The sequence below is a fragment of the Neodiprion fabricii genome, chromosome 1 (assembly GCF_021155785.1).
Source record: "Neodiprion fabricii isolate iyNeoFabr1 chromosome 1, iyNeoFabr1.1, whole genome shotgun sequence".
NCBI classification, from domain to species: Eukaryota; Metazoa; Arthropoda; class Insecta; order Hymenoptera; family Diprionidae; genus Neodiprion; species Neodiprion fabricii.
The window spans coordinates 36,201,980-36,215,442 of NC_060239.1; the positions used below are offsets into that span (position 1 = coordinate 36,201,980).

Consider the following 13,463-nt stretch of genomic DNA (forward strand, 5'->3'; position numbering starts at 1 on the left):
TGCACATAGTGGAGAACATGGTGGTCATCATTAAATTTCTTTCCAGTTCACACTGTTGATATAATAAATGAAATGATGGTGATGATACAAGTGTAGTTTATGATATAATAAATACAGTAACTAAAATTCCTATTATTCGAACTATTTCTATTAGACTTAACTTAACATGAATCAAGAAAATATATACAGAGAACAGTGTGATTATTGTTTTAGGAGGATTTTATTTTGTACCAATAGACATGTTTTCAATATATCTGCATATTATATTCCCCATTATTTACTTTTGAACAATACTTGCCACACTTTATCCAGTCTTTCTTTGATGTCATATAAATCAATGACATTTAACTTAATATTAGTTTGTATTTGTAGAAGCAGTAATTAGAATACGTGAGCGGTACATGTATAACAGTGACCTCACGATTTTCTCAATCATCCTGATACCTTCGTAAATACGACCTTAAAATCGTTTTACCTCGTCCATTTCTGATTTTCTTATATTTATACTCATATAAAAGCAAATGACAAATGATAGTCCCATTAAACAGGGTTACCAATTATTCTAGAGCTACAAAGATCTTAATTATATTCTGGACTCTAGGTAGTATGGACATACTTCTGGGCTTCTACTTAGGCACCCTGGAAAACTTAGTTTCTTGTCCGCATAAAATTACTTTGGCTCATTTTCTTAAATCATAGTAAAAATCTTTCATCGATCAACGTTTTCTGAGCTAAATTTTTCTTGCCATTAAACTTGCAACAGATAATTAACAGCTGTGATGCGAATACTGTGACTATTATCGCCAAAGTGTAGTCCTCAAATAGGGCTTCCATAAAGTTGAATAAGGTAATTTCAAAAGTTACTAACATCCATTCGTTCCCATAGAACATGGCACGATCAAAGGAATGGTTGTTGTCTGAAAAGGAGAAAGCATTTTATATTTTGTGTTGCAAAATAATAATTCCCCAATATTGTGAACAATCAAGCTTCTTACCAACATAGAAAATTGATTTTTCGACTCCTTCTCTGAATTCAATGTCTAAAAGTTTTTCAAGGAATTGCTTATCTCTAACAGTGTATTCCAAGTCTTTGAAACAGTGATCTATAAATTGGGTCAGGAATTGTTTCATCTTCTGATATGTTTGAATGTTTCGTTCCAAATTTGACGTTGAAATGATGTCACTTCTAAGAAATCTGCTCTCTTCCTGCACCAGAGAATATACAATGTCCTCTTTATATTAGAATTCTCCTCGAAGATTGCGATAAAACAAAATTAAAAGAAAAACAAAATTATAACATTCTGAATCCTTTATAACTCCTACCAATTTGATTGGGTTCATGATTTTATCATAAAAGTTTCTGAAAGTTGCTGACACTGATATTACAAAGCTTTGCTCTGTAGTACCGGGTAGAAGTCCTCTGTGTGCGCACAAATTTTCTTCTTCTTGTTTTAGGTCGCTGATCAAAGTAGCTAGATCAGTATCTGCAAATCCGTGGACTGATCTGAAAGTTGAATACTTTATGAAAAGTTCAGTTCAGTTCAGTTTCAATCAGAAAAATAAGTTCTAACCATCAACTTCGTATTCACACAAGTATGAATTTTGTAACAAATTGATGAACCATACCTTCCATGAATATAATATCCGTAATGGTTCTGAGAAAGAATAAATATACTGATATTTGCCATTGAACATAAGTCAATGAATTCTTTTATATGATTCTTGACGTATCTGTTATAAAATATAACCATTGTCAGCCATTGTAGAAGGTATACAAACATATATACTAAGGTACCAACAGCAAATTTTAGCGTAAAGCTTTCTCTTTCCTGCAAAGTTGACTCTACAGCACGAATGCTAAGTTCTGGATCTGAACGTGCCCAGAATTTAACATTAACAACCTGTGGGAATAAAATGTTGTACATAATTTATTTAACAATTCGTGCAACAATTTTCACCAAAAAGCTCGTATAAATTTTACTGACCTCTAAAATGAACAGTGTTGCAATGCCTTGTACAAGCATATTTACTTTTCTGATTGTTTGAATTTTGTACCATTCATTAGCGATGAAATAAGTTCGCCAAATACTAACTGGCAATTTTTTTTGATCGGTACGATCAGCAGTATCTCCCATAGAGAAAATATCTCCACCTGATTGATTGGGGAGATTTGAATCGTTTAAATCACTCTGAATCGAGAGTCTTGATCGCCTGCTCGGGGTATTAATGCTACTCAATTTGTGCGGTGTTTTGTTTCTACTAGCTGATATTATTTCTGATGGTGTTTTTGGCGAGCTACGTTTTTCACCAGAGAATCTATTAGCGTACAATTTCTTTAGAGATGTACGAGGTGAATCGTACTTTGGTTGGCTTTGAACAGACCTCGGTTGTTCCCAATCAATGAAAAACATGTCAATGTTTCTAATCTGATAGACGAGTCCCATTATCTCAACAAGCTGCAAACATAATTGGTGCAGTAACTTTTCAAAATTGTCAAACAGATTTGTAAAGAATGAAAATATATCATTATTCACTTTTAAAGAGAACGCAACGATCACGAATATTCTGACAGTCTCCTCGTTGGCCTCGCTCGGTAATAAAACATGCATCACGGTCTGCCCTTTAAAAAAGATGAACATGTAAGCACTGGCGCAGAAAACTACGAATATAAAAACGTTTCCTAGTAAACCGCAGCAAAATATAAAAAACCAGAAAAACGTCGAGGTATTTGGAACTTCACTGCCATTTCGTTTACAATGGCTCCATGCCTTGATTGCGGCAAAAGCAACTGCTAAACTCGACAAAACGCCTGTAGACACCTGAAATGCATAAAAATTTGATCAGAAGAATGAATGATGTGCTCGACTGATTAATTAAAGATTATTTTAGACGAACAAAATTGTGCATTATTACTTGAAAATAAACTTGTTTACCTCTATGGCATTGTACATGTCGTTATCTGCCAATATGTAAGTGATTTTATAGCTAATTTGCACCTCAACGTTTTGACGCACATGTTCGTTTAGCAATTCACCATATTCTATCATAAGTAACGGTGGGAATATTTTTCCCTTCTCTTCTTTATTCTGCACTTTGATTCTGAATGATTGAAAAAAATTACTCAGTATATGACAGTAAATTTTTGCAACACAGCACACACATTTTCAAAAAACGAGGCAATACTCACAAAATATTAATAGATTTAGCATATCTCACAACAGTTGGATAATCTTCTCTCTTAAAGGCAGTGCCTAACGACGTTGGCAAGGCTTTAATGCCAGCTATAGTATCAGTAAAGAAAAATCTCCTTACCAGTTGCCATCGAGAAGCATCAATTTCATCCTAAACAGTACCGCAAAGATGAAGAAGAGACTTGGGCATTTTTTGCTGCCTTTATCCTTAATTATGAAAAATGTCTTAACCATCTCACCTTATTTGTATTTCTTATCAGAACCGGCAGTGCGTATAAAATCATTTTGTCGCCCTCTCTGTATCCAAGATATGGTTCAAAAAACTCCATTCTTATATCATTGAGTATTTTGGCAGTTGTTGCACATGACTTTTCAATATTAATACCAAATCTGATATTTTTGAACAAGTCGCAGATTAAAGTTGGTGCTGAGATCGATTGATATTGTCCATTCATTGAAAATGTGGCAAATGTAATATTCAACCTGCTACTCTGTGGTGAAATAAAAAAAAGTCATTAACGACATAGTGCCAACAAATGAGTTTTTTTTCATACAATTTCGTTTCATTCTCTACGTACATTACTTTCTACATCCAGACTATACTGCTGTGAAATTTTTTTACGATTGAGAACTGTTGGGGCTTCGCCTTCTCCATAGTACAGCCATAAAGGAGAGTTATGTTTATCCCAAAATAATTTACATGGTATCAAAGATGTAAATAAAGTCAGGGTGCACATATTTGCCATATGCTCGCAAGCTGTTTTGTTTCCATTCTGAAAACAAATACAAAATTCTAGTGTGATGAATTTCAATAATTATTACAAATGAAGTTATTTATGCACCGCTGGTTCAATTTTGAATTGTTCATCTTTTGAATCTTTGGGAGAATCTTCACTCCATGCTATTGTGAGAATTTTTTCGCATTCCTCCGAGAAAGCAATACCAAGAATACCGAACAGTGAATACTTACTTTACACAGGTAAACGGCTAGTTGTAGCTCATTTCTAAAGTAATAACTGTCGATATGTTGGCTTTCGTATTTGACTAAGTACGTACTTCTCACATCAGGCCATTCCGTTATCCCATTTTTCTTAATACAGTACTCTTTGATTTTCAAATGTGAAACTAATGGGCAAGGGCAATTGATGTGACTCCTGAATGATTTTTTTCTACACGGTATGCAACTCGTTCCATCTGGCGATGGATAGGAGTTCTCTGGACATGGAATGCATCTTACGTTATTCAAAAGAGTCCCATTAATGTCTCGTTCCACTAAAAATAACGACGTAATTTTATATTCTCAATATTCAGTTGTTCTTTATACTATACACAAAGAGGTAAAACAGTTTCTCACATCTGACTTCAATCAGCGAACATTCGCAGCTACTATTAGTATTAGCATCAGAACATGGAACGCAGTCTAGTCCGTCAATTGTGGGAATCCTGTCAGGGCCACACGGCTCACAGGTCGGATTACCATTTTGAAAATTGACGAACCTACTTTGTTTATTGCAAACACAATCAAGTCCTGTAATGGCGAATTCAAAATTTTACAACTTTTTTCAGATTCATTTATTAACTGTATTTTATACAATGAATGAGACAGGTCGAAAGTATAAGTTGGAAAAAGTTTACACATCGTTTTAATTTATTGAAAGTACAAATAATTGATAGTATATAATAAAACAAAAATGAAGAAATTACACCATGCTCCCTAAAATATCAGTAAATTAGGCAATAAATTAAACTTGCGGTCTTTCGAGGGTTCGAGGTTCTTCGTCGTGTCACAAGCTGTGCAAATTAATGATCCAACGTTGAAATATTCCCCTCTTTTGCACATATTAGGAGTAACGTATTGGAACAACTCCCCGTTCGGATACGTGTTTACTTGAAAAATATTTTCTAAAATAACGGAGAAAAATAAATAACGAACAAACGGATCGTGTATGAAAAACATTTTTAAACCATTCGATATGCGGGTGCGTTATGTATTGTATTGTTTACAGTCTTATACCTACCGCCCGTTTCCATGACAACTCAGGGGATATTCGGAGAGACAAACCTGCAGGCGCGATGACGCATTTGATTTGATGAAAAAAAAAATGCCGTGCTAAAATCGCATTCTACTTATTAAAAAATTCACAATGTTAACATTTTGTAACTTAGACGCGTGATTTTAGTTCACGATTCAATTTGTGTTTGCAAGTGTCGCGGTTGAAACCGCATTTATTTTGATGAATATACCTGAATGATATTATAATACCTAGCTGTGTTGTGTCGAATTTCGCTCAAAGTCCAGAGATGGGTCGAGTTCACAACGAACTTTAAACGTACTGTAGTGGAGGTAGATTTAGATGTATTTTCAATTTTATGATTTCAAAATGTGGAGCGAGTTTTTGGCTATCCGAGTAAAAGTCGAAATGCATTATTTTTCTTTTATTTAGTTCCAGTACAGTGTCTCAAGGAACTCAATTCGCAATCGGGACGGTCATTTTAGCCAGGGATGAATTGTAAAATATAGCGGAATTAGCTTTCGGTCAATGAATCTCACGGCTTCGTAACTCATAAAATGGAATGATACTGTCATTGTACAATGGCTAATAAGGTTTCATTCTTCAATAAAAATTGTTTGACATGAATTCAAACGCAATACAGGATTCGTAAAAGCATAGATATATTGATTGCATCATTGTTTGAGCATCTGTGTTTATCACTGTAACAGTTGAGCACAAGTTGGGAACAACTGTCATTAGCATCAGCTGTGAAAGATTGGCGCAGAGCGTGACGCTTGAGCGCAAGCAGCGAAATTGCGAAATTGGTTTGTCGTGACGGGTGACATTTCGATTTTTGAGACAATCAGAGATTGAAAAATATGGCTGCGAATGCCGAATTTGAGCCGCTGGAAGCGTCCGTGCGAAACGTGATTGATCAACGATCGTTGAGATGGATATTCGTCGGCGGAAAAGGAGGCGTTGGGAAAACAACATGCAGGTGATGTGTACATAACCTATACATGAGGCAGAAAATATTGTAGGAAAATCGTTGTCCGGTTAAAATGACATTCATAAACCGATGATTGTATCTCTAATTCTTTTTTCAATACAGCTGCTCCTTGGCCATTCAACTGGCTAAAGTTCGCGAGAACGTCTTGATCATTTCCACAGATCCTGCGCACAACATCTCAGATGCGTTTGATCAGAAATTCAGCAAAGTACCCACAAAAGTAAAAGGATTTGATAATCTATTTGCCATGGAAATTGACCCCAATGTTGGTATCACAGAACTGCCTGAAGAATATTTTGAAGGCGAAGCCGGTTAGTCGATATTGGAATTATTCTGAAAATGGAATATATTCAACTGAATTTACCTTCTCAACAATTTTTAGGAGTCATAGGAGGAGAAGCGATACGTTTGAGCAGAAGCGTAATGCAGGAGATAGTCGGCGCCTTTCCTGGAATAGATGAAGCTATGAGCTACGCCGAAGTAATGAAGTGAGAAAACTTTTTTAACTCCAAGTCTCAAAATATGTCGAAGTAATTATTGTAGAAAGTCAAACGTTTTCTACACAATCGACAAATCGTGTATGGTGACAAGAAATCATTGCTTTAATTTTCTTCACACCTTTTTCAGGCTTGTGAAAGCAATGAACTTTTCGGTTGTTGTATTTGATACGGCGCCAACCGGTCACACTCTGAGGTTGTTGTCCTTTCCACAAGTTGTAGAGAAGGGTTTAGGAAAATTAATGAGACTGAAAATGAAAATCAGTCCCTTCATATCTCAGGTATGTGCAATAGAAATCAATTATCGTGTTCAATCATACAGCTAAACAGATCATCTTAATAAAATGGACTTAACTTTTTACAGATAGGTTCATTGTTGGGTATGTCGGATATCAACGTCGATACATTTTCAAATAAAATGGAAGAAATGCTGGCAGTGATTCGTCAAGTGAACGACCAATTCCGGGACCCAGAACAAACAACTTTCATCTGTGTTTGTATAGCCGAATTTTTGTCCCTCTATGAAACGGAAAGACTAGTTCAAGAGTTAACAAAATGCGGCATTGACACTCACAACGTTATTGTAAACCAATTGTTATTCCTAAAAGAAGGCGATGTGCCTTGCAGACTCTGCCAAGCCAGGCACAAAATTCAGGATAAGCATTTAGATCAGGTAATTTGTTGACCTCTCGTCGTATCATTTTTCCAATTTATAATTTCTATAGCGTATAATTGGAAAAATTCGTTGCAATATTTTTTCATACTTTTAACTACTTTGATCTAACTACTCTCGTCGATTCAAAGATTACAGATTTGTACGAGGACTTCCACGTGACGAAACTGCCATTGCTGGAACGCGAAGTTCGCGGAGTTCAGCATATAAAAGAATTTTCCGAGAACTTGGTGAAACCGTACAAGCCATAACATTAACATTTTTAAAAATTCATTATATTTTCCTCTACAGCCAACTGTAAAATAAAGATTACTGAAAAAATATTCTGTATTGAATGCATTTAATATCTATTGGCCGTAGTCCTTGTACTATGTACTATCAGGTTTTCCACCAGTGTCTTGGAGTAACAGATACCCTAATTTAAAAATTCATCTTTTAATGCAAATGTGTAACAATACCTTACATGTTTATGTATAAGGTGCATAAGTATAGCTGTAACTTGACCTTGTCTGAAGAATATTAAAAACGGCAACCCTAATGCGGTTTTGTGTGCCTAATGGCACGGAGTAATTGACGGCTCCTTTCGGTAAAGAAGCTACCTGATCGCCAAATTACCCATCGAGTACTTTGCACGAAAATATGCCCAGGGGTACGAATTTGGCAATAATAATTCTGCGCGAAAAATGTCTCGTACACATTGCTTGTACCGTTGACTCAAGATTATTCTCAGTCAACGCTCGTACGTGTTGTAAAAATGTTTCTTTTTTCGTTAAAAACAGTACCCCAGTGATTAATCGAACACTTTTTCATACGGTTCGTTTTCGAAGTAATAAATGTATTCGTAAATCACGTCGTCAAAAACAAGTTTCATCAATCAATTCTCACATTGTAAAGTAGTCAAAGTCGAAAATCCGCGCCAAGGACTAGCGAGTCCCGGCAAAGCATGACCGTTAATGTTGCGTCGTCTGTTGGTTGTTATCGTTGATACGAAAACGAAGCGACCTGTCAAATATCCGTTCTAATCATGGAATTGTTGAGTAAATCGAGTTTTTCCTAGTAAAATATGCGTCTCAAACTGGTTAAAATATTACTGGTGCTCGCGTTGGTTGGTAATATAGTCGTGTGGCATAGAATATGGAGATTATTCGCGGCTCCGAGCGTCTCTATGACGGCGACGCCGGCCGCCTCGACGGTCGAAACATCCCAAAAGGTTCATCGAGGCTTAGCGCGGTCAGTGACGATTGTTATCCGTCAATTTGAAACATTCGAAAATGACGTCTCTGCCACGGTCGAGTCCGTGATGACCGCCTTTCCGTTAATTCCCATTTTGATAATATGCGACCAGCTTCCCTATCCGCCGCTGGAACTGGACTTCAAAAATAATACAATGCGATACGTGAAGCTAATCAATCTCCAACTCAATTTTAACAAGTCCTTCGACGAAAGGAATCCCCTCTTTTTCATCAGAACAAAATTCGTTCTATTCCTTCCCGATGCTACCAGATTGAGCACCAAACAAGTATTGCAGGTACGCTTCTCGAGTTGTTAGTTACTTTACTAAACTCAGTAAGAAAAATTATCGAAGTGTGCGCAAACTTAGATGAGTGAACTTGAGTATAAACTTCTGTGATGTTTGTCTCATATTTTAAAACTATTTATCACGTCCCATAAATTTTATTCCATTCAAGATTTTATGACGTCCAACTGTTTCAACAGCTAATAATTTTTTACCTCTATTATGCGATGATTACATAAGTTGAACATTTTCACTGTTCCAGAGTATGATTATCCAGGCGTCAAAGTTGGGGGCTGTTTCTGTGCCAGTCGGTGCCAATCCTTTAAGTTGCATTGGGATGGCACTGCGAGTAAAAGAATGGAGCCTAGAAATGTCGAATATCGACGGATCCACGTGTGATTCTATAATCGGACGTCACGGTACTATGATTGAAGCTAGAACGTTGAGGAAATTATCCGATCCATTCATTCTGCCATTCACAGATGCTTTCTACATCCAGACTACAGCGTTGGGAGCTAAGGTATGCGGTTCTATGACTTTTACAATTATCAAACATGTTGAGTATTGTAATATTTAACCAATATTATTTTTTCTCTGATCACTAAAAGCATAGGAAATTCTTTCCCACTTAGCATCTAGCGGTACTACATGTAGTTATGGATATTTTAATAGACTGACGATTTCATTGCTTATACCGTAATAGCTGATGAAATTACTACGATAATAGTTGAATGCAAAATTGCCTGCAGTATCTTCCCTTACCAAATGTAATCTACATCACGCCCAATGTAATAATTATTTTTAGCCACGTATATCGTAATATAGTCGGAAATGTTGCGGTTTATTTTTAGTGTTACATCGATTTTTGTTATCTATTTGGACGCTACACATTCTCGGTATGTGCTTGTTATGCATGTATTTAGATTCAGAGCTTGCTTTCTGGTAAGTACAACCATTATATTATTTTAATTTACCTACGTAATATACATTATGTTCTGGATTGATGAAATTCTTATCACCAATACCAAAGAAATTTGGTATCGATGTGGTGAGAATATATCGTTTGGTTTTCATCTAAACTTGATTTTTAACAGATAGATCTGTTCGTACTCTTTCAGAACAGGAACATGTGGAGCTTCTTACCTCTAGCAGGAGTAGCAGGTCACTTTTCTCACTTGTACTCTTTATTGGAGTAATTTGATTTAATGCCCTTGAGATTTTTTTGAAATCAATAAGATGAAAGGGGCCAGTTTGATGTGAGAAGCTTCACATGCTTCATGTATTGCACTGAAATTCTGGAATGTGCCTTCTTTTCTCAGGTGCATATAATGAACGATCATCATTTCAACGAAGGGAAGCCACTATTTCGTAGCCATCAAGCACAGTGGAAGGTGGAGCAGTTATCTCGAAGTCGAGAACGTGAAATGTTCGAGAAATTAGGGATAAAAAAAGTGACGCGCGTATCCGGGTCTGTCGAATGGTACGGCTGTTCCCGAGAGACCCCAAGATGTTTCGGATCCGTTGTTAATGGAATACCATCCTACCTTTATCAAAACCGATACACACCTCCCTGTTGTTTAACAGGCCTGAGAAGAGTAGCCCATCATGTATTTGATAAGCTGGAAGAAGTTGGCATTCGGTTCTGGATTGAAGGAGATTCGCTGCTAGGGGCGATGAGAAATGGAGATATATTACCATGGGGTCATCAAGTTGACGTAGGATTGAATCGTGACGATATTATGAGGTCTCCGTGGTTGGCCAGAGCTAGAAACAAGCCAGTAACAGATAACCAGGGATTCATTTGGGAAAAAGCTACGGAGGGTGAATTTTTTAAAGTTCAATACTCCAAAACAAACCATCTTCACGTCAATTTGCTTCCATTTTATTCTGAAAATGGTACGATGATGAAAGATGCCTGGTTTTTGAAGAACAAGGATTTTCCGGAGCAATTTTTACATCCGATGTCCAGTATTGAATTCGCCGGCAGACAAGTACCGTGTCCAAATAATATTAGAGATTTTTTAGAAATAAAATATTATAAAGGTGTGATAGAAAACCCTGAAGTACCTGGAAAACTCTTTCCTGATTAGAAATTTTTGAAAACCATCTTTTTCATATCACACAACGGATTGATTAAATGGCTGTAATACCTAGTTATAGTTTAATTTTTTTTTTTATCATCATATAATGATTGACTTTCAAGAGACGTAACCCGAATTATTAACTTGTCAAACAATGCGATCAACTTGAAAAGTTGTATTTCCTTGAAATTATGACAACTTCTGTATGTGTATTTCTTTTTCTACAACATTACTATTTACATTTTTCATTTTTTGAAATTATTATCACTTTAGAAGATTAATAGAGATAACTTTCAGAATATTTCGAAGAAAAGTCAGCTAGGCTGGGCGTTTCGTCCTATTCTTTTTCCGCCTAGGTAACAAAATATATTCGTGTGAATATCATTTGAATAATAATTATCGACTTCTCATTTTGTCCGCAAGTTTGTTAGATATATTTTGTGAGCTCCATACTGGTAATGAATTTACCGTTGCTTTTCATCCCTACCTTTTCTCAGCAATACTATCATAAAATTATTGTTTTTGTCATAAATTTGTGCTTCTGGTATATACCGATAGTACCGCGAGAAATTTTGAATAGTTACGACATTTTTTTTCATCAAATGTTGATAGTGAGTAAGGGTTGACACGTGCGGCTTTATGATAAAGACCAAAAACTTAATCTTAACCCAGAATTCAGAATCGTTGAAGATTTTGGTAGGAGTTTTCTTGTTACGTAGTTATACATATACCATGTATATTCAAAGAGGCTATATATAAATGTTACATATTCATACATGGATCGACACAGTCATTATCTTCAATGCTAAGAATGTGTGATTGCCTTTTTTTCGACGAAAAAAAAAAAAAAAAGAAGAAGAAGACGAAGAAGAATATTTCGCTAAGAGCGTGAATAATAATATGGATTTTTTATGTGACGTCGACACTTAATATTAGGCTTATTCTAATATTCCATCATTTACATTTACTTGCTACTATAGGTACATATGTAGGTATATAATTGAAAGAATGAATTAATCTGTCTTCATCATTCTCTTGTGATATCTTTATTAACAATTTACAATGACACAGGGCGGTGTCCCATTAGTTTACACAATGCAAGACCCATCCAGATAAAAACTCGTATAACAATTACTTAACTATTGTAGATCTAGCAACAAATGTCCAATATGGATTTCTGAAATAAATTATCTGAATATTTTGACTCTCAATTTGTCGTGTCCAATTATTTCACGTTTGCTCTGTAACTTCAAAGGGATGAAAGAGAAGCAAACTGAGTTTCCTTGATTTGTTCAAATATTGGACGCATAAGTTGTGAACAAATTATACATTAAATTTGTAAATTTACGACAACTATAGAAAACTTACATTCGACTCAAGTGGCTCAATCCACAGAGTGATAAAGTAAATTTAACTCATTCAATATTTTGATAAATATAAATCGTTGCATCAATAATTTCACAACAAAACATAACAATATTAACCACGATTCAAATATATTCATTTATAAAAGTAATATTATATATTCAAATATTTACAAGAATATCTCATCTCAGTTATTTCTTTCTATTTGGATAAAGTTCTATTTAATTTGTATTTCGCAGAATATCTAATTTGTTATTCTAACGTCTGGTGGGGGAACTAAAACTGGCGGTTCTCTAACAAAGCTCAGAAGCCGTTCTAATTTTAACGCTTCTAATTCGTACTGTGTCATTTGCAACTGCTTTTTCGTCGGCTTTATTTTGAGTCGTAAATTTGGTGATAATTTCAGCGTGTGTACTGTTCCCCTGTTAATTATAATGTGGATAATAGATTAGTGATTACCGATGAGAAATCGTAGAAGCGTGAAGATATTTTTCATTACATATAATCACACTTACTTATCATCCCCAACGATTATGAAAGGCAGCGCAGCATTAAATGCCAGTCTAGTTAGCTTGTTCCTTCTTTTACTAACAATTGCTTGAGTACAAATCGGCCGATATTTATTTATATTCAAGTCAAACACTGTAACTTTTCCATCGTTTGACACACAAGCCAAAACTGTTGAACTGTACGGAGCCCATTGAACATCCCCGATCGGCACTCCAAGGTCAAACATGAACAGAGGCTCTCTGAAATATATGTCATTCTTAAAGTATTGTAATATACACTCGGAAGAAATACAATTGCTTTCAACCATTATTTTAAATTTTGGACATCATTAAGATTGAAAATTTAATGCACAACTAACAGCCTTTCGTCTTCCCATATTTTGATTCTCCAGTCACCGGAACAGCTAGCAAATATGCTTGAATTGTATTTGTTGAAGACAATTCTGTGTACAGGCATATTATGGGCTTCGTCATAAGTCCTCATGTATATACTGCTGTAAGCGGTATTGCACTTGTAAATCGTACCTTCTTCAGTTCCCACTAGAAATATATTTCCATCGTTCGGATGGAAAGCTATGCATGTTCCACATCCTGGAGAAAAAAATGTTAAATTGATACTCCTCGATAC

The 13,463-nt window shown here is 35.6% G+C and overlaps 4 protein-coding genes across 6 annotated transcripts in view; 2 read left to right on the top strand and 2 right to left on the bottom strand.

The window, feature by feature from the left end:
- Positions 1-19: 19 nt before the first annotated feature.
- LOC124174986 (meckelin) lies at positions 20-4,678 on the bottom strand. Its single transcript, XM_046554756.1, has 12 exons — positions 4,546-4,678; positions 4,162-4,463; positions 3,770-3,964; positions 3,431-3,682; positions 3,188-3,342; positions 2,934-3,099; positions 2,535-2,819; positions 1,986-2,456; positions 1,627-1,901; positions 1,324-1,504; positions 996-1,206; positions 20-917 (listed from the first exon to the last, which is right to left on the bottom strand). The coding sequence occupies exons 3-12, from the start codon at positions 3,935-3,937 to the stop codon at positions 694-696; spliced, it is 2,388 nt and encodes a 795-aa protein (XP_046410712.1). The 5' UTR covers positions 3,938-3,964; positions 4,162-4,463; positions 4,546-4,678; the 3' UTR covers positions 20-693.
- A 1,263-nt stretch (positions 4,679-5,941) lies between these two features.
- LOC124175013 (ATPase ASNA1 homolog) lies at positions 5,942-7,687 on the top strand. The gene is made up of 6 exons (XM_046554802.1): positions 5,942-6,182; positions 6,297-6,505; positions 6,577-6,682; positions 6,822-6,972; positions 7,056-7,364; positions 7,496-7,687. Exons 1-6 carry the CDS (start codon positions 6,064-6,066, stop codon positions 7,613-7,615), a joined length of 1,014 nt encoding a protein of 337 aa, XP_046410758.1. The 5' UTR covers positions 5,942-6,063; the 3' UTR covers positions 7,616-7,687.
- Positions 7,688-7,946: 259 nt separating this feature from the next.
- Positions 7,947-12,172, top strand: LOC124186460 (fukutin-related protein). 2 transcript variants are annotated; one of them, XM_046578218.1, is made up of 4 exons: positions 7,947-8,892; positions 9,143-9,400; positions 9,804-9,822; positions 10,200-10,400. In XM_046578218.1, the coding sequence occupies exons 1-4, from the start codon at positions 8,428-8,430 to the stop codon at positions 10,250-10,252; spliced, it is 795 nt and encodes a 264-aa protein (XP_046434174.1). In that variant the 5' UTR covers positions 7,947-8,427; the 3' UTR covers positions 10,253-10,400. The 2 variants fall into 2 exon arrangements, with proteins under 2 accessions (XP_046434174.1, XP_046434165.1); XM_046578209.1 differs by lacking the exon at positions 9,804-9,822 and having other exon boundaries at positions 7,951-8,892; positions 10,200-12,172.
- A 265-nt stretch (positions 12,173-12,437) lies between these two features.
- LOC124186423 (dynein intermediate chain 2, ciliary) overlaps positions 12,438-13,463 on the bottom strand; it is a 46,584-nt gene continuing 45,558 nt past the window's right edge. For both annotated transcript variants that reach the window (XM_046578144.1, XM_046578155.1), the window contains exons 12-14: positions 13,195-13,426; positions 12,842-13,075; positions 12,438-12,748 (exon numbers count right to left, since the gene is read on the bottom strand). In XM_046578144.1, the coding sequence (XP_046434100.1) occupies positions 12,571-12,748; positions 12,842-13,075; positions 13,195-13,426 (644 nt within the window). In that variant the 3' untranslated portion in view covers positions 12,438-12,570. The remainder of the gene's footprint in view (positions 12,749-12,841; positions 13,076-13,194; positions 13,427-13,463) is intronic.

What these genes read in the sequence shown, in the direction of transcription:
- LOC124174986 (XM_046554756.1), bottom strand. Translation starts at nt 3,937, where the DNA reads ATGGCAAATATGTGCACCCTGACTTTATTTACATCTTTGATACCATGT. An exon ending in GCTAAATCTATTAATATTTT is followed by an intron (nt 3,100 to 3,187) that starts GTGAGTATTGCC and finishes TCAATCATTCAG; the next exon opens with AATCAAAGTGCAGAATAAAG. An exon ending in CAACACTGTTCATTTTAGAG is followed by an intron (nt 1,902 to 1,985) that starts GTCAGTAAAATT and finishes TTATTCCCACAG; the next exon opens with GTTGTTAATGTTAAATTCTG.
- LOC124175013 (XM_046554802.1), top strand. Translation starts at nt 6,064, where the DNA reads ATGGCTGCGAATGCCGAATTTGAGCCGCTGGAAGCGTCCGTGCGAAAC. An exon ending in ATATTTTGAAGGCGAAGCCG is followed by an intron (nt 6,506 to 6,576) that starts GTTAGTCGATAT and finishes AACAATTTTTAG; the next exon opens with GAGTCATAGGAGGAGAAGCG. An exon ending in TCAGTCCCTTCATATCTCAG is followed by an intron (nt 6,973 to 7,055) that starts GTATGTGCAATA and finishes AACTTTTTACAG; the next exon opens with ATAGGTTCATTGTTGGGTAT.
- LOC124186460 (XM_046578209.1), top strand. Translation starts at nt 8,428, where the DNA reads ATGCGTCTCAAACTGGTTAAAATATTACTGGTGCTCGCGTTGGTTGGT. An exon ending in GCACCAAACAAGTATTGCAG is followed by an intron (nt 8,893 to 9,142) that starts GTACGCTTCTCG and finishes TCACTGTTCCAG; the next exon opens with AGTATGATTATCCAGGCGTC. An exon ending in CTACAGCGTTGGGAGCTAAG is followed by an intron (nt 9,401 to 10,199) that starts GTATGCGGTTCT and finishes TTCTTTTCTCAG; the next exon opens with GTGCATATAATGAACGATCA.